Source organism: Meles meles, chromosome 5 (assembly GCF_922984935.1).
Source record: "Meles meles chromosome 5, mMelMel3.1 paternal haplotype, whole genome shotgun sequence".
NCBI lineage: Eukaryota > Metazoa > Chordata > Mammalia > Carnivora > Mustelidae > Meles > Meles meles.
In genome coordinates, this window is record NC_060070.1 from 125,572,460 (window position 1) to 125,590,354 (window position 17,895).

General features: G+C 44.9%; 3 protein-coding genes across 10 annotated transcripts in view; 1 reads left to right on the forward strand and 2 right to left on the reverse strand.

Annotated features, from left to right (window-relative positions):
- Positions 1–1,656, reverse strand: RPP21 (ribonuclease P/MRP subunit p21). 2 transcript variants are annotated; one of them, XM_046004704.1, is made up of 5 exons: positions 1,515–1,656; positions 1,338–1,438; positions 1,161–1,243; positions 290–415; positions 1–143 (listed from the first exon to the last, which is right to left on the reverse strand). In XM_046004704.1, the coding sequence occupies exons 1-5, from the start codon at positions 1,569–1,571 to the stop codon at positions 70–72; spliced, it is 441 nt and encodes a 146-aa protein (XP_045860660.1). In that variant the 5' UTR covers positions 1,572–1,656; the 3' UTR covers positions 1–69. The 2 variants fall into 2 exon arrangements, with proteins under 2 accessions (XP_045860660.1, XP_045860661.1); XM_046004705.1 differs by having other exon boundaries at positions 283–415.
- On the reverse strand, positions 1,535–17,270 carry TRIM39 (tripartite motif containing 39). Of its 7 annotated transcripts, none has more exons than XM_046004701.1 (10): positions 17,197–17,270; positions 14,551–15,010; positions 13,417–13,512; positions 7,465–7,695; positions 6,265–6,287; positions 5,510–5,625; positions 4,627–4,811; positions 4,261–4,328; positions 2,357–2,478; positions 1,635–1,717 (listed from the first exon to the last, which is right to left on the reverse strand). In XM_046004701.1, exons 2-10 carry the CDS (start codon positions 15,001–15,003, stop codon positions 1,635–1,637), a joined length of 1,377 nt encoding a protein of 458 aa, XP_045860657.1. In that variant the 5' UTR covers positions 15,004–15,010; positions 17,197–17,270. The 7 variants fall into 7 exon arrangements, with proteins under 7 accessions (XP_045860659.1, XP_045860655.1, XP_045860657.1 ...); XM_046004700.1 differs by having other exon boundaries at positions 1,635–1,762; XM_046004703.1 differs by lacking the exon at positions 2,357–2,478 and having other exon boundaries at positions 1,535–1,656.
- Positions 16,578–17,895, forward strand: part of LOC123942239 — a 19,289-nt gene continuing 17,971 nt past the window's right edge. The window contains exons 1-3 of the mRNA XM_046006105.1: positions 16,578–16,588; positions 16,904–17,468; positions 17,717–17,838. Coding sequence (XP_045862061.1) covers positions 16,578–16,588; positions 16,904–17,468; positions 17,717–17,809 — 669 coding nt within the window. The 3' untranslated portion in view covers positions 17,810–17,838. The remainder of the gene's footprint in view (positions 16,589–16,903; positions 17,469–17,716; positions 17,839–17,895) is intronic.

Sequence of the window (17,895 nt, forward strand, 5' to 3'; positions counted from 1 at the left end):
TGAAACAGAACTACTTTTATTTATTTGAAAGATAGGGTGAATCCATCACTGGTGACCAGAGCTCTGAGGCTACACTTTCTCCTCAGGGAGGTGGGCTGGAATGGGGTGGGCTGCGTTTGGCAGGGACTGTGGTGGTTTGAGATCTGGGTAGATGAGAATTGGGAGTTTTTTCAGATTGTAGCACCTCTCACAGCAATCCAGAATCCACCTGTGTGTCCTTTCAGCTCTATGTCCCCCATCATCCCTATCTTCCTGGGACATCCCCAATTTTTCTCTACAAACCTCTCACCTGCCTGGCTCCCCAGCTGGGCCTCAGGCCGGTCTCCCCAGAGTAGATGATCAGGATCATTGAGGAAACGTTGGCTGCGTTGGCATGTTAGGCAAGTCTGTACTGTCCAGCGCTGTCCCCTGCAGCCTGGGTGAAAGTGGGGAGGGGGGAGCAGTGCCCAGGTTTAGGAGAAGAAAAGATCTACCGCACCCAGTTTTGCCTCCACTGTTTCTCAGTAGGAATTCGAACACTCTCCAACTTTGAATACAAATTTGAGGTGTCTTAGCCCTGCTTAAAGTCTGTCAATTTCTTGGTATCCCTTAAGATAAAGTCCAGACTCCTTAATTTGGAAGAGGATCTGCCCTGTTTCCTTCTCCAGCCTCATATGTTGGCCTTGTCTACCTCAAACTCCAGGTTCCTGGACTCTGGTCTCCTTGACAGCACCACAAGCTCTCTTGTCTCAGAGTCCTCACACTTGCCTGAATTTCCATTTCTCACTTCTTTTGCCTATCAGGAACGTAATTTAGCATTTTAGTCCCTCAAGCAAAGCATTTTTCTACACTATCTTGTTTCTTAGTCTGTCCTATCAGACTGTAATTTCAGTTAGAATAACGGATCTTGTACAATACTTGACACATCTTAGAAAAATATTTGTTAAATGAATGAATGAATGGTGATGTGAATCCTGTCCTCCACCCTGCAAAAATGGGGAGGGGGGCTACCTCTTACGGCAACATCATTTCCCTACTGCCCAGCCTTTCCTTAGTTGGTCCAAGTGAATTTAGCAATTCAACCCAGAGCTTGAAAAATCCGGCAGCTCTAAATCCCACGCCAGAAGCCATCTAAAGCGAGCCCACTGGTGCTCTCATTCACCCCCATTAGGGGCACTCACGTCTCTGGCGCTGGGTGCAGGTGAGGCCCGGGATGAGGAGGGAAGAGCAGCCACGACAGAGGGTCCTTTTCACCGACGGGTCCCTGCGGACGGAGTGGGATGGTGGTCCGAAGGCCCGCGCTCCCTCTCCCATTCTTTCCGCGTCCCGCCCTCAGCTGGATTCCCTGAGCGTCTCACCGCCGCAAGACCAGCCGCTTTGCAATGGTCCTCTCCGTGTAACAATAAAACCTCGCCAGCGCCTGGTTCATGGGGTCCTGTGCAAGGACACAGTGGGCGGCCTGGAGGAAGGAAACCATTACTTCGTGGCCAGCCACACCCGACCGCCTCCCCGTACGTCCCCAGACGCGGACTCACCTGGTACAAGAAGCTGAGCCTCTGGAAGGCCTCGCGGTCCTTAACCGGCCCAGCCATCTGCGCCACGCGAGGGCCTCAAGCACCACCGTCCGCAGGCCCCGCACTTCCGATAGCCCCGCTTCAGGCGCCCGCGCACGGCCTCCTGGGAAGTGTAGTTCCTGGGCCGGTGAGCCTCTCTCCGCGATCCTTACTCTGGCGCCACCCTGCGGCCTCACGGACCCCAGTTGTTCGTAAACCCATACCCACCCCTGCAACCCAAGTCCAGGGTCCCTTTCTGAGTTTGGCTTCCTTCTAGTCTTCCTCAAGCCCATGATCAGTTATTCTAGGTAGGAAAGTCACTGCTCACTAGAACAGGAGAGGATCTTAAACTGCAAAACATTTTTAGGACAGAAGACTGGTCTCTTTATGCAGATAGGTTGGGGAGAATGTTATGTGCAATTTATACCCAGCTAGAACTTCTGCCCTACTCTCCTGAAGCCAAAGGCAGATGCCTGAAAGATCTACAGATTGAAGGAACAGAAGTTATACATTCAAAAAAAGCACTGGTACCAGTGGGAGTGAAATTGGAAAGGATCACCGGGGTGATCAAGAGAGGGAAGCATAGCTTATTACCCTTCTTTTCCACTGAACAACAACAACAACAACAACAACAAACAACAACAAAACAAAACAAAAAAAACCCACTTCCTATTATGCAGTGCTGGACACACAGTAGGTGATCCTAGTTAACTTCTCATCTTAGGTACTGGAGCACAGAAACTTTTGACATCTCCTGCTCCTGAAACTCTCCCCTCTCCCACCTCCCCTATTCTAATCATATACTTCACATCCCTTATTCTGACCTCTGTCTCCTGTTTGTTCTGTTTGACATCCTGTGTTTACTTCTGCCTCATAGTTAATGACCACCAGTTCTTGAAGTCCGAAGTAGAGGGATGCGAGCTGGAGTGGCAGAACATGAATGAACCTTGGGACAGGGAGAGGGCAGCATTAGGCCAGGAGAGGAAGGCCTCTCTCCCTTCTCAAACCCTGTCAGGCCATGCAGGAAACCAGGCCTTCAGCTCAGAAAAAATGGCCAAAACCTCCTCTGGGATTAATTTCACAAGGATCCCTAAATTCAAAGGAGGAGTATGTTTAAAATGTAGACATCCAGGCCCACCCCAGACCTTGATCAATCACTGAGGGCAAACCCCAGGATCATGCATTCTTAACACCAGTGATTCTTAAACATCAACACAAGGCCATTGTCAAATTACCACACAACACAGAGATCACTTCAGTGGATCCTTTGTTCCATATTATGTTTTACCAACCAAAGCATCTTGCCACAAAGAACCACAGTCAAGGCACAAAGGTAAGAGGAGAGTCTGGACAAAGTCCTGTTGAGGTGGTAGGAGGAACTGAAACACCCTCAATAAACTGCAGTTTCTTGTCCCAATCTTCTGTGAACCCTTCATCACCCAAATAGCAGATATTCCAAATCATTTTAGTTTGGTTTGGCATGCATTGCTTTAACCTTTTTTGACAACATATGTACCCTACAAGTTGTTTATTTTGGCCTAATGTTAAAATGATTTACATTCTCTGATAGGGGAAATGGCAAAAGGTGAAGGATGGCAACAAATAAGCAAAAGACTGGCTCCTGTGAACACATAGTTCCAGGCCATATGCACACAGGCTAAAGGAAGTTGCCTATCTGACCCTTTCCTCTACATACCCTCTCTTCTACCCTGTCCTAGAGTGAGAAAGACTCCATTTCCTTTCTCCTTTTTTGGCTTGGACACCTTAGCCAAGGAGTAAGGTTGACAACTAGGGAGCAGCTATACTTAGTAACATCCTTTAAGGCCAGGGCTTTAGATAGAAAAACCTTTCTCTTTCCTCTAATACCTGACTGTTCTTTCCAGGTTCCCTTGGGAAAGCAGTGAAGGGTAGATGCATCTTGAGGGAGATACCTCATCTCTGCAGAAGAAAGGTGACTGACTGACATTTTGGAGACAACCAACTCTAAGGAGGCAGGCGCTAAGCCAGCTTTGCTGAAGGCTGAGGCAGGGACCCGAGTTCTCCTCTCCTTTCTTCTCACACTCTCCTCCCCACAGTCCTACCTCTGGCCAATCCTAATGGCAACTTACTCTGGGAATGGAAGACCAAGGAAACCCTTTTCCCCTTCATTAGTCACTAGGAATCTGTTCCTTTAGCCCCTTTCCTGACTTTCTTTCTAATCTTGATGCTCAATTCTGCCCTCAAAAAAAACAAAACTCCTTAACTTCTAGACCCATAAGAGCAACTATCACTCATCTTTATTTTAGTCTAGGGGTACACAGACCCCTCTGATCTTCCTCAAGAAATAGGACCATTCTGGGTCAAACAAACCCCTAAAAGGATGTACAGGGGTTTCTGTTTCCTCTTCTGGTTTTGAGCAAGTCAGACCCTCCCATAGACTTTCTGTTTCTGGAAACGCCTCTCCTTCCTTCCCAACCTATCCATGTGCAATAGAAAACCTGATGGACTTCAGGGAAGTCAACCCCTGGGAACTAGCTCCCCCACCCTGAGAGGAGGGAGACACAACTGTGCTTTCATCCCAGACCAGTCCTATCTACTCCTCCATATAAACCATTCTAGAAACCAAGGTGCTTCTCCTAGACAGTGCAGGACTGGAACCAGGCAGACACAAAGACGTTCCAGCAGGTCACAGGAAGGAAGGCCCATAGCTCTTGACCCTGACTCACCCCAATTATTACCACATCCCTACCTGTCACTCCCAATCTGTTGGGGGCCTGATGGTAAGTGGTGCAGCATTCTTCCGACCAGCCCGGATGCCTGGATAGAAGAGGGGCCAAAGTTTCTCAGTAAAAGTATCAGTAAAAGTGTAGATATGAGAGCGGTCTGTGACATTGTAAAAAGACAGCGTGCCGGCCTCATAGTCTAGGAATATGCCCACCCGCTTGGGTTTCACCTTGATGTGCAAAGGGGTAAAAGGCGTGGTGGTGGCTGCATATTTGTCCCCATTCCACAGCCGCACCCGCCAGTAGCCAGTCTCAGGGAGTGGAGTCAGCTCGCCCTTTCGGCTCACGGAGTCCCGGCACACGCCCACTGCCCAGTGGGTCTTATCACCCACCTCCACCTCCCAGTAGTGTCGGCCTGAGGTGAAGCCCTCAGTAGCCAGGACACAAGGGTAGAAGGTGAACCGCCGTGGTGTGTCAGGGAGATCCCGGAGTCTTGTCTCCACAAACTTGACGCTCTTACGATCTTCTGACAGGACTAGGTTAGGGTGAGCAGTCTCTGGGTCCAGGGTCACATCCGCTGGCGGGAGAAGCCAGAGTGGGGAGCTAGATGAGGATGGGAATAGCTAAATGCCCCTGCCTCACTCTTCCAGCCTGCCTTTACAGAGCCTGCTTCCTTAAAGTTCCCCAGAACACCATGGTTTGATTAACTTTCTCAATCCATGGTGTCACCTAAGGGAAAGGAGGGAACAATGGCTTCCCTTCTCACCCTGGCCCTAAAGTAAACAGTTAATGATCTCTTGATTCTGCAAGGGTTGATTTTAGGGTCCTGCCTGATCCCTTCTCCATCATCCTATGGCATCATCTCACTATGTGAAGAAGCACAAATCACAGTCTAAGGGCCAGAAAGAACAGAAAATGTTAAGAAGGATAACAGCAAGACAGCATTATGGTCTAGGGACAGGGTGACTATTTATCTGGAATAGTCCTGGTTCATGACTATTTTCTCTGAGTAAGTATTAATGATACTCCCTTTCACTCTCAAGGGGAGGACAAGTTTAGGCATATTATTTAACCTCTCTGGGTGCCTATTTAGAAAAGTGTGGGCCTAAGAATAGATGGCACCTAAACCTGTTACTCACAGTGAAATTGAAAGCCAGATGAAGGGATGGGCACAAAAAGTGACAGATGGGATAAGTGAAGCCCAGATAAAGTGGGATCTAAAGACTTTCTTCTCTGCTAATTCCCTCTGCTAGTTTGCTTTTGGGAACAACTCACCAATTAGCTGTTTAAGGATTTTCCTTAGGGCAAAGTACTGTCGGGGGAAATTGCTGAAGTTCTTTTCCAGCTCTATAGAGACTGAAGTCACCTCCATGGTCTTCACCTTCTCACATCTAGGAGGGATAAGGAGATAGGGGAAGAAAGGGCAGGGTCAGGGGAAGCTCCATCTGAGTGAGTATGAAGATATTCTCTTTAGGGAGAAACTAAAGTTCTCCATCCTCCCACTTTCTCCCTCCTCTCTGAAGACAAGTACTCACTTACTGCTTTCTTTTGCCTATCTATGGAGAACCATATGGCCCCTGGACAAAGCTTTATTTTAAGAATGAGTCTCAGAACTTTCTAGGGGGTATGGCTATATTTCATGCAAGTAGTAATCACTCTCTCCGCTCTCTCAACCCCTTCCTTTGTCTGTCCTGTTTGGACATATTTCCACCCACAGGCACAGGGAGAATCTGGTTCTACATTCCCTTGGAATTTTCCTTACCAGGTTAGTCCTGATGCTCAAAGAGGGAAAAGGTAATGGACTATTATTCCCAATAGTAATATTGGGAATAATAGTTTTAATGGTATTACTCCCAACAGTAATATTGGGAGTAATAGTTTTCCTCTCTAACTGGCTTCATGGATGCAATGAACCTTCTCCCACATCCTACCCGGATTCTGATGACTTTCCTTCTCCCCTAACTTCTTACTGTACTCCTGGTCTTTAAGCCAAGACCTAACTCACTCAAAGAGATGCAAGAATCACTTACTTTTCCAGGGTACTTTTGACATCCTAGAGGGAAGGAGAAAAGAAAGCAATATTGGTCCTGGTAGTCAAGGGTCCTATAGGCAAAAGGTTCCCCCCACTTCCCCAAAGTCCTAGATCTGTACAATAAGAATAGGGCAAACTGAGCATCACAATGCAAGGGGAAGAGCTCCAGAGGGATCTGAGTACATCTCTTGCAACCTGATCCCCATTTTCAACTTTTGGTTAGCATGAAGCTTCGTAATTTATATCACTTCCAAATGGTTTCTTGTGTCTTTGTCTTGCTCCTTAAGGACACTGGGAGCTCAGTGCAAAGGACAGGGATTGTGTCTGCTCTTTACTCTGTCCCCCAAGTACCAACCACACACCTGTCTCCTTGAGGATCAGTACAGACTGGTGGCATACGAATGAATCACACTTTCCTGTTGTTGTTTGTTATCCCTGTCTGGTACTGGTTAGTAAATATTAATAACTGTGTGCCAATCCTGATTTGTGAATACTTGGGGTCCAGAAGACAAAGAAGAGAAATCTCTGCCCCCCCGAGAATTTCCCAGTTTAATGTGGAAGGCAGAACACACATACATGAAAGGACACAAGAATAAGTACCAAGCAATACATAACATGCAGATAAATGTACAACGAAGCCTCACTGATCCAAATGCTGGTAATCTGATCTCTAAAATAAGAGACATATTTCCTACAGGCTTGCTAACACCATTCATCTGCTTAAAAGAACAAATTATTTCAAACATTTAGAGGCATTATTTACATTTCAAAAGTAATATATTATTTATACATAATTTCAAGTGTCCTTCAAACTAGGTTTGAAATTTTTTTTTAGCAGTAGGTAAATCAAGTTCCAGGACCTTAAAGTAATGGCAACTACTACATTTACATAATTTTTAATGTGTAGTTTTTTTCACTAATTCAGACTTGATTTCCCTTCTTTCAAAGGGAATTTTTTTCTTTGGTACAAATTAAGCACATAATTGTTCACAAGACATAAGAACACAGAAATGATTAGAAGGGGATGGGAGAAATCAGAGAAGCCTTTCTATAGAAAAAGATCCTTTGAGTATGTCTGGAATAAAGAACTGGATTAGAGAAGTAGAGCAGAAGAGTGAGCATCCCAGGTTGACAGAATGGCCTGTGCAAAGCTATACTGCACTTGACCTGAGGGGCTATGCAGGGGCAAAGGTCGAACCTTAAGCATCTCGAAGCCCGACTGTAAGCACTTGCCCTCCACCTCAGCAGCCAAGTGGGCCAGGTCCCGGCGCTTGTCTCCAAGGTGAGCAGCATTTTCTCTGAGGCGCTGTAGAATGTCTTGTTCTTCCTCCTCTAGTCGTGAAAGCAACATCTGTTGCTCTTCATCCAGCCGCCTATGAAGCTCTTCAAATTCCTTTAAGATCTGTTGCCGGCGACACTCCACGAGTCTCTGAGAAAAGAGGGAAGGTGTTATATTTAGCAGGACCAGTGGGGCCTTTCCCTACCCACCATGTGTATGCATTAACACAGACTTCCAGTGTCATTGGAAATAGCTTAACAGGATACTTATGTTTCTCTCCATTGAAATCTCCTTCTGTAAGTAATGGCTCCATCTCCATTGTCACCCTTACTGATTATTCGGGAATGAAGACCACTGGGGAAATTTTAAAAAATCAGTGTTTAAAAAATTTTTAATTTTCTTGGGGTACCTGGTGGCTCAGTGGATTAAGCCTCTGCCTTCGGATCAGGTCATGATCTCAGGGTCTTAGGATCGAGCCCCGAATCGGGCTCTCTGCTGGGCGGGGTGCCTGCTTCCCCCTCTTTCTCTGCCTGCCTCTCTGCCTACTTGTGATCTCTCTATGTGTCAAATAAATAAATAAAATCTTTAAAAAATTTAATTTTCTGGGGTGTCTGGGTGGCTCAAGGGGTTAAAGCCTCTACCTTCCGCTCAGCTCATGATCTCAGGGTCCTGGGATCGTGCCCCGCATCGGGCTCTCTGCTCGTCAGGGGGCCTGCTTCCTCCTCTCTCTGCCTACTTGTGATCTCTCTGCCAAATAAATAAGATCTTTAAAAAAAATTTAAAAAAAACTTAAAAAATTGAATTTTCTTTATTAACTTCTAAAAAAGCTGTACTTCTATGGTTTATTGAAAAGAAAAAGCAAGATGTAAGAACTCAATAATATAATGGCATCTACTGGGGCCCCTGGGTGTCTCAGTCGGTTAAGTGGCTGCCTTCAGCTCAGATCATGATTGCCAGGTCCTGGGATCGGGCCCCACATCAGGATCCCTACTCAGCGGGGGAGCCTGCTTCTCCTTCTCCCTCTGCCTGCTGCTCTGCCTACTTGTGTTCTCTCTCCGTCTCTCTAATAAATAAATAAAATCTTAAAAAAATTTAAAAAAAAGGGGCGCCTGGGTGGCTCAGTGGGTTAAAGCCTCTGCCTTTGGCTCAGGTCATGATCTCAGGGTCCTGGGATCGAGCCCCACATCAGGCTCTCTGCTCCACGGGGAGCCTGCTTCCTCCTCTCTCTCTGCCTGCCTCTCTGCCTAGTTGTGATTTCTCTCTGTCAAATAAATAAAATTAAAAAAAATAAATATGTATAATGGCATCTACTATTATGGATACAAGCTATATCTGTTAGTCCCAACTCTAAAGTTCTAGCTAATACAATTTATCAAGAAAAGGAAAGAAATAAGTATAGGAAAGTTAGAGATACGATGGTCATCATTTGTATATTGCTAGACATCTACCCTCTAAAAACCAGTAAACTAACTGGAAGAGTATCAGAATCAGTAAGATTTTAGTAATGGGTTGTTACAAAATATATATAGTTGACTGTTGAACAATACAGGTTTGAACTGTGAAGGTCCATTTATATATACATGGATTTTTTTCCCCCATAAATAGGTCGTATAAAGGTGTTTTCTTTTCCTTATGATTTTCTTAATAACATTTCCTTTTTCTAGCTCACTTTATTGTAAGAATACAGTATATAATACAAATAACATATAAAATAGGTGTTAATCACTGTTTATGTCATCACTAATGCTTCTGGTCAACAGTAAGGTATTAAGAGTTAAGTTTTTCAATGACATGGATGGAACTACAGGGTATTATGCTAAGTGAAATAAGTCAGTCAGAGAAAGACAAATATCATTTCTTTCATATGTGGAATTTAAGAAACAAACAGGAGCATAGGAGAAGGGAAGGAAAAATAAAATAAGATGAAACCAGAGAGGAAGAGAAACCATAAGAGACTCTTAATCATAGGAAATAAACTGAGGGTTGCTGGAAGGGAGGTGGGTGGGGGGATGGGGTAACTGCGTGATGGGCATTAAGGAGGGCATGTGATGTGATGAGCACTGGGTGTTATATGCAACTGATGAGTCACTAAACTCTACCTCTGAAACTAAAAAAACAAGAGTTAAGTTTTTGGGGAGTTGAAAGTTATATGCAGATTTTCCTCTGCACTGCTAACTTGTTCAAGGGTCAACTGTATATTGATTTCAGCAACAAACCCGTTAAATAGTTTCAAGTCACTTCAGAGAACTGACAGTTCCCATCCCAGGATTAGGTTCCAGAGTTTGTGAATTAGTTGTTGAAATTTGAAACATGTTTTCTCAGCTACCACACAAAATTAAATCTCTAATCTTCCTGGAATTTGATAATATAGGCCTAAAACACCAGCCATACTTTCTGAAAGTTATCACTTAGCATGTCTTCCTTTCTGTACCTCCACTGCAACAAATGATCTGCCCAGATGGGAGTCTCCAAGTGTCATATGACTGATGAGGAAAAGTAAACCCAAGAGCGAAGTAAAAGAGGAGCAGAGACAGGGACTCTGGAAATAAAAAGTAGATAGGGACTGAAAGGCAGGGCTGAGGGTGAATAGAGAGGGGCTGCAAAGCCAGTGTGGGTCTTAGAAGCTCAGTGTTTCTGGATTTCAAGCTAGTTCTCAGCAGAGGCTGGCTAGCTCCAGTTCTGGAGCTGCTGCTGCTTCCCATTTCACTGGTGCCTCCTCAGGTGCACAGTGGAACAAAATATACTCTTAAAACATTTACCTTGTGAAAATTATAAAAGGAAAACTCACTAAAATGGAGGTAGGATGCCAGCAGGGGGAGCTCAACCGCTGGTCAGTTGTAGACCCAACCAGAAGAGATGTACCTTGTAAGTCCATAGTATCTTACCACCCCAACAGGAGGAAGAAAGGTTTGTTTTTTGCAGGGCAACAAGCCCAGCCAATGACAAACTGTCACAACTCAGTCAATGAAAAGTCCCTATACTCTGAACTCCCAGTTTACTTCAAGGACTCTTCGTTTATAAGAGTCCCTCCTAACTACCCCCTTTCCTCTTTAGAAGAGTGGTCCTCTCCTTTGTTCTCTAGACTTGCCTATGGCTTTGCCTTAGCTTGCTTGTCCTGAATTGCAATTCTCTGCTAATCCTGAATAATCTCATTGATGCAGGTAAAATAACTGAATTTTATTTCTTAACCCCTAAATAAAACACAACTTTTTTCTTGGTGTGTGTGCACACATGTGTGTGTTAGTATATATTGAGAGGTGATGTATGGGTAGAATTTAGGATTCATAACTGTGGTAAATAGGAAGCAAAGGGCTGTCTTTTATATAATCCCTTCTCTTTTTTCCCACTCTATATATGTAGGGCACTGGTTCTTAATGAGGATGTTACTTCCCACTAGAGATATTTTGGAAACAAGGGGCATTTTTTTGTTTGCCATAATTGGGGGTACTCTAGTAAGGCGGCTAACATGCCAGTATGTGAGATAACTCTGCAACATGCACTGTCCTGCACTATTTTCTATGTTCTGATATATATTTAAAAACATAAGCCTGGACTTGAATGTCATTTTATACATAAGCAGAGTAATTTGTACCGTTTTAATATACCTGAATTTTTCAGAAATGGCTGAATAAAACTAAGACTGTATTTTTTCTTAGAACTTTACCAAAAGTTACTTATTTTGAAAAATTATGTCACGAAGAGCTAAGCTGCTTGTGGTGCTTGACAACATTACTATGTAATTATTTCAGTATGAATTTGTATTTGTGGCATTGTTGATGATGTCACATATACGTACAAGGATAAAACTACATTGTGGTGTCTTTCAGGGTAGCTGTGCCCAAATACTTATATATCAGATTTTATTTAAATCACTTTCCTTTATGTTGTATGTGTGTGTATGTATTTGGGCATAAGTCTCTTTTTAAAATTACACAGATATGTTATTTTATCTTTAACTTTCCCTTCAGCATCATTAATTACTAATTATTTATGTTTAAAAGGGGCACTGGGTCTGAATCTGGAAGTAGGGATGAGGGAGAGGTAGGAAGGAGAATTCAAATGGTCACAAAAGGAATGTTGGTGGTAGTTTCAGAGACCACTGAATTTTCAAAAACACCACAGTTCTGTTCAAAAAAAATTTTTATTCCCCTCTTTATCCTTTACCTTTAAGAAGGTGATCAACAGGAACAGGAAAGTTAATGACTGGGAATAAGCTTCGTTTTCACATATTTTAAGTTTCTCAGGAGCCCTCCAAAAGAACAAAGAACTTTTTTTTAAAGTTCACCTTTGCAATCAAAATTAGTTAAAATTTTAAAAAATTCAAATGCTTGCTTTATTCAAATATATAAAGGACTAAGGTAATACTTAGTAATACTTAATCATACTTGCTTTCTGTCAAAATGTTGTCATTGTTAAAAAATTAGTGTCTCTACTATTTTCAAACTTGCGTTTAATTTCTGGTGATCCCAGCATCTCAATTCCAAAAACTCATTATTTCTTCTGGAAGCTTTTAATGAGGTCAAATTTCTATGTTGTCTTCTTATGAATTTGCAACTGTGCTTTTTGTGCCATGTCATTATATATTTTCTCCACTTGACTGTAAGCTCAAGCAGGACAGGGACTGTTTTTGCTCATCATTGTTCCCCAGTGTCAGAATTTGGCCTATACTGGAAGCTTAGTTCATACTTATTGATTCATGCAGAGCTAGTATCCCTGATTTTGCCACATATTGGCTGTGTGATTTGGACTAAATAGTTATTCAAGTTTTGTTTCCTCCTGTGATAACTGAGGGTAATAATACCTACTTTACTAAGTTCATTTTTGCTAAAGATGACCTTCAGGACTCCCTTTCCTTTGTGTTACAGCTCCTCTAGGTCCATGTTCATTGGACTGAACTCTTAAAACTCTAACCTGGGCAGAACCTTAAAATCTAATGCAACCCTGTAAGTTTGGAATGTCATGGCATCCAATGAATTCATACATGGGACTCAATAAATAGTTATTACTGCCACTATTAAGAATTGTTCACTATCCAATAAAATAAGACAGATAGCAAAATATCATGCTACAAATGTGGTAATGCTATGAAGAAGAAGCAAAATTATATGTAAATTAAGAAAGTTAATTTCTGAAGGGTCAAGAAAGGTTGCATAGGAAGTGGCTTTTACCTGAAGGATAGATAGGATCCTATAGATGTAGGATGGAGAGAGCAACAGTCTAGGAATGAACTAACATCATCTAACATACCTGAACTTACTTAAGAGAATATGGTCCTAAAGTCACTGGGTAGTTCTAGGAGCTCTTTGTCTGCTTCTTCTTTCTTTCTCCTCAGAGAACCTTCCAAATTCTTCTCTCTTCAATCCCTCTAAGAAACTCCTATCCCTGTTCTCTCGTTTTACAAGAAAAAAGGAGACCAATGGGCATGAAATCCCTCAACTTGCCACATGTAAGATGTTCTGTCTGTCCTTCCTTCACTTCCTACATCTTTCTCTTCAATACTTAATTCATGAGGGGCGCCTGGGTGGCTCAGTGGGTTAAAGCCTCTGCCTTCGGCTCAGGTCGTGGTCCCAGGGACCTGGGATCGAGCCCGGCATCGGGCTCTGTGCTCAGCGGGGAGCCTGCTTCCTCCTCTCTCTGCCTGCCTCTCTGCCTACTTGTGATCTCTGTCTGTCAAATAAATAAATAAAATCTTTAAAAAAATACTTAATTCATGAAAAATAATTTCAGTACAATGTATAATGACAAAGAAGCCTAATAAAATACCATTATTTTTGAGAGAACAGCATTTTTTGAATGAATCAGACCTGGTGGATTAAATAATGTGTGGTTAATTGCCTGCGGAGCAGCCCAAATGGAATCACCTGCCTTTACCTTGAGCTCTCCAGGCTTCTTCTCCTCAGAGGACTTGCAGCGGGTGATCTCCTGCAGCTTCTGCTCCAGGGGCTCCAGGCACTTCTGCAATTTTTCCTGAGGGTGGAAGTGGGAGAGGGGGAATTTGGGGTTGGCTGGCACATCCTACATTCAGAGGTTAACTCACTTATTTTAAACCCATTTATTTGTTTCCTATCCATCTCATCCCTCTTGATCCCACTCCCTTCCTTGCCTGTCATTTGGGGTGTCAATTTCTGGTCCCTCCTCCTGCCACCAGCCTGTCCTCATCATATTCCTTGCTCACCAAACTTTCCTCTCACTGAATCTCACAGTTGTCCAGCTGTCACCAACTCTGTGTCTTTCCCCAATCCTATCATTTTCTTACTCAAGTGGCTGCCTCTTATGGTCAAAGTGACTTTCTGTATTCTGGTATCCTTCTTTACACTTGTCGTGCTATCCAACTCAAACCACCTACAAATATAATAAAGTCTTTATTACTTATGCTGTAAACTATTTAAATCTTGTGTCCAAGATTTTATTAACATAATTAAAAAAATACTTGGTCAGTGCTAAGATACTAAAATCTTTAGTTCTTAATACATGAACATTTACCCTGTGTCCCAACAGTAATTAAATCAGATACCACATTATCTATTATCTAGGCAGATACAAATGGCAGATCAGCTTAGTCTGGTGGGGGATCAGCCTAACAAATGTTATCTATTCCCACTACCAATAGGAATATAAGGAACATTCTGAGTAGGGGGACAGAATGAAGAAATCAGATCACTTTTCAGTTCTTCCTAAATTTGATCGTCTCCAAGTGGTTTCATTCATTTATAAAAAAAATGATACATTGTAAGACCACACAAACCAATATTCTGCTTAAGACTCAAATGATGTTAGAAAAAGTCAGAAAGCAATTTTGAGACACTCCTCAAAACTTGTCATGCTTGAGGATAACTGATCAGATGTACTGTGTGCCCTCTGTTTATGTAGCTCTGAGGGGACTAGAGAGTAAAGACCAGACACAGTCTTGCCCTCAGGAGCTTAGGATCCTCTACCCAGGGAGTCTCCCATCCTCTGCATTCCTCCCTCTTGCCCCACATTGGTGTCATGTGTCTGGTTCCCCACCTTGTACTCCTGTGTGGCATCATCCAGTGGCACGACGGTATGGGCCCGGTGGGTGTGGGAAATTGCACATATCAAACATACAGCCTCCTGGTCCTCATAGCAAAAGAGGCTGAGGGCCTCATGGTGCTGGGGGCAGAGGCTTTCATCTCGGATCTTCCGCTTGACAGCCTGGAGCTGCTTGGCTATTTCCACCATACTGCCTAGTTGTCGATTAGGCCGGAGACTGCGGTAGCGGGATGTCTTTCGACAGACAGGACAAGGGAAGTCCCTCTCTAGGTCCTCCCACCAGCGGGTGATGCAAGCTTTGCAGAAGTTGTGCCCACACTCAATGATGACAGGCTCCTTCAGATACTCCAGGCACACAGAGCAACTCGCTTCCACCTGTAAGTTCTCCAGCGCCGCAGCTGTGGAGGCTGCAGAGGCCCCAGCATCTAATAGACTTGTCTCTGCCATTATTTAACTTAGGGATGGAAAGAGGGCAGAGAAAGATAAATATTAGTTGGAAGTTTAGTTTTTTGGTATCCCTGGCCTGACATTTATTCCTATGATAAATCCTGACTCCAGTTAGTCCTATTTTGGTATTTTACTCTTCCCTTCCACTAGATTCAACCTTTTTTTTTTTTTTTTTAAAGTAGGCTCCATGCTCAGTGTGGAGTCCAACACGAGGCCTGAACGCAGGACCCTGAGACCTGAACAAAGGTCAGGAGCTGGACACCTAACTGATTGAGCTATCCAGGCACCCCTCACCCTCTTTTTTGTTTCCAAAACCTGTGACTCCCAGCCACCAATCTTTTTTTTTTTTTTCCTCCTCAACACAGACACCAAACACCCATCTCTTTTGTCTTTACCTCTGCTTTTTCGTTAGAGGCTTCCTTCAACCCTACCCCAGCATACTTCTCCTCATCCAGACTTATCCCACATGTATCTTAAAACCAGACCAATGTATCCCTGGTTTGACATGTTTTTCTAATAGATGAGAAAGGGGCTTGGGAAACTGAAAGGTGCCACAAAAGTCAAAGTATTACTTAAGATTTCTTAAGTATATTTTAAAGTTTAATATTACAGAAGAGTTTTATTGCAATAGCTCCTTGAAGCATAAGCTTCTCTGCCACTGTTCTCTCACTCTTTCAAAGGGTGAAAAAAGGAATAAGTTAGGCAAGAGTAACAAGCTCTTCTTTTCAGGAAATTTGAAATTATTCTTTATTAAACTAGTCTAGAGAAAGGGTGCCTCTTGGAGTGAAATGATTCACACAACATCCCATTTCTTTGTGTGCATTTGGATATTTGGAACTGCTGAAAAGTGATAAATAGGTGGCAACTACACTAAAGAGTATATTAGTATATACTTCTTGAAAAAATATACTTCTTGGAAAGAGGGCTGAGAAGTCGTTTCTAAATATTCAGCAGTGATCGGAGTCTTTTGAAACAGCCACTGAAAACTAATTCCTTGGAGGTACTGTACCTCCAACTAATAGGTTCTAGAGTGGTTGGGAATTAGAGAAAGAAAAGTAAAGAGTCAATCAAAGTCTCCCTCAAGTGAAGGCTCAAAATACTGGAAATGCATACAGAGGGATTTATAAAGCAGAAGGCTGGTCCCCCACTCCTTCCTTGAAAATCACCACTTTTATCCATGAAATAGTTGATTTCTCTATCTACCCCCTCTTCCCCTCCACACCAAGAGACCCAACGGAAGAAAGGAAATTTAGTAGGTCTAAGTGCTAAGAGAAAAGTGGCCATGTAATGAGTTAGGTTAACAATGATTATTGTATATACTGATGGCACACTTGAAAAGTGTTTTAATTTGGAATAGGAACTGATAACTTATTTGGACCTGAACTCTTCCCTCAACCAGGAGAGAAGTTCAGTCAGATGATTCTTCTTTACCGAAGGGAAACCAACTTCAACTGGTTAACCTGCCCCCTTCCTCTAGAAATTAGGCGGCCTTCTCACCTGGGGTGAGTTGAACTGTACGCAGAGTTAGGGACCAGGATGGATCTAGACTGGCAAATAAGTGGTGTGAAAGAGAAATGGGGAAAAGGTTAGGAAAGCTGAGAGAGGACTTGGAGTTACAACCCAGAGTGAGGTGCCTCTGGGTTGGTCATTTCTTTCCCTCTATTCCTAGTGTCTCAGTAGAAGGGCAAACTTCAGGGACATCCTTATTTTGTTTCTACCACTGTCTGGGGTCCCACCTTGCGACCCTCTCCTGAGCGTCGTCCACAACTCAGTCCCACCCTCGTCTCCATCTTCTCTCGCCAGATCTGGCGTAAGGGGATTGGAGAGGGGGAAAGGAAACGTAGTGGTTGACAGGGAGGGAGGAATGCGTGTCCAGGTGAGGAGGAGGTGTGACGTGAAGGTGGGATGCCTGCCGCTATGACGCAGCCGAGGCCCGCGGTGACGGCGTCAGAGTTTCACCCGGGGAGGTGAGCGGCAGCGGGACGGGGGAACGGCGGGGTAGCCAAGCAACGCCGGACGCGCTGACGTCGCCGGGGCGGCAAAACGTCCGCCCGGGCCCGAGGCGGGCGGAGGCAGCTGTGGTTACGTGCGGGGGGCCAGTGACGCAGTCGCGGGGCGCTGGGACGCGGCGTGCGGAGCCGGCCGGCAGGGGCAGGCCCCAAGGCCCGGGCGCGGCAGCGGGACAGCACCTACCTTCCCGGCTTCAGGTCCGGGAGTACGGGGCGCGGAGCCGCCGGAGCGCTGCCTCCCTCCTTCCTCCTCCCCCCGCCCCCGCCCCGCAGCGCGACACACAATACTCGCCGGAAGCGGAAGCCGCGCGGAGAGGCTCGTGTCAGTGGAAGCCGGCGTGTCGGCTGGCCGCAGCGGGAAGGCGTAGCGGTGCCTGCGGGAGGTGGAAAAGGAGTGGGGTCAGAGGTGAGAACCAGCTGGAGGAGTCAGGAACGAGAAGGGACCCGGAGGGGCAGGTATCTGAAATGTGGTCGTCCAGGTGACCGGAGGACTCCTCTGGAGAAAGAGGGCCGCGCATGCGCCTGGTGGAGCGCTGAAGCCCCATTGCCCGCAGGGCGCCGGCGGGAGCCCGGGACGGTGGCTGTCCCGCCAGGCTCCGGGGCCCGGCTGTGGCCACGCTTGCTGGTCCTGGGTGGGGCTGGGAGCCGCCGAGGGCAGGGCAAGGGCGGCTGCGGACTTTGAGCTACACTTATCCTCTCTTCAGGTCAGTCCAGAGAGAAGGTGGCGAGCTGAAGCGGCGGCCAGTTACGTGGCGGACCTGCGGGTCTCAGCTGGCACGTCACTTCCGACTGGTTGAGTTTTAGCCTTTTAACATTCCAGGATTAGGTAAGTTCTCCCTGCCCTGGGCTTCAAATGCTCTTCGCTCTACCCTCTCCAGGCGGG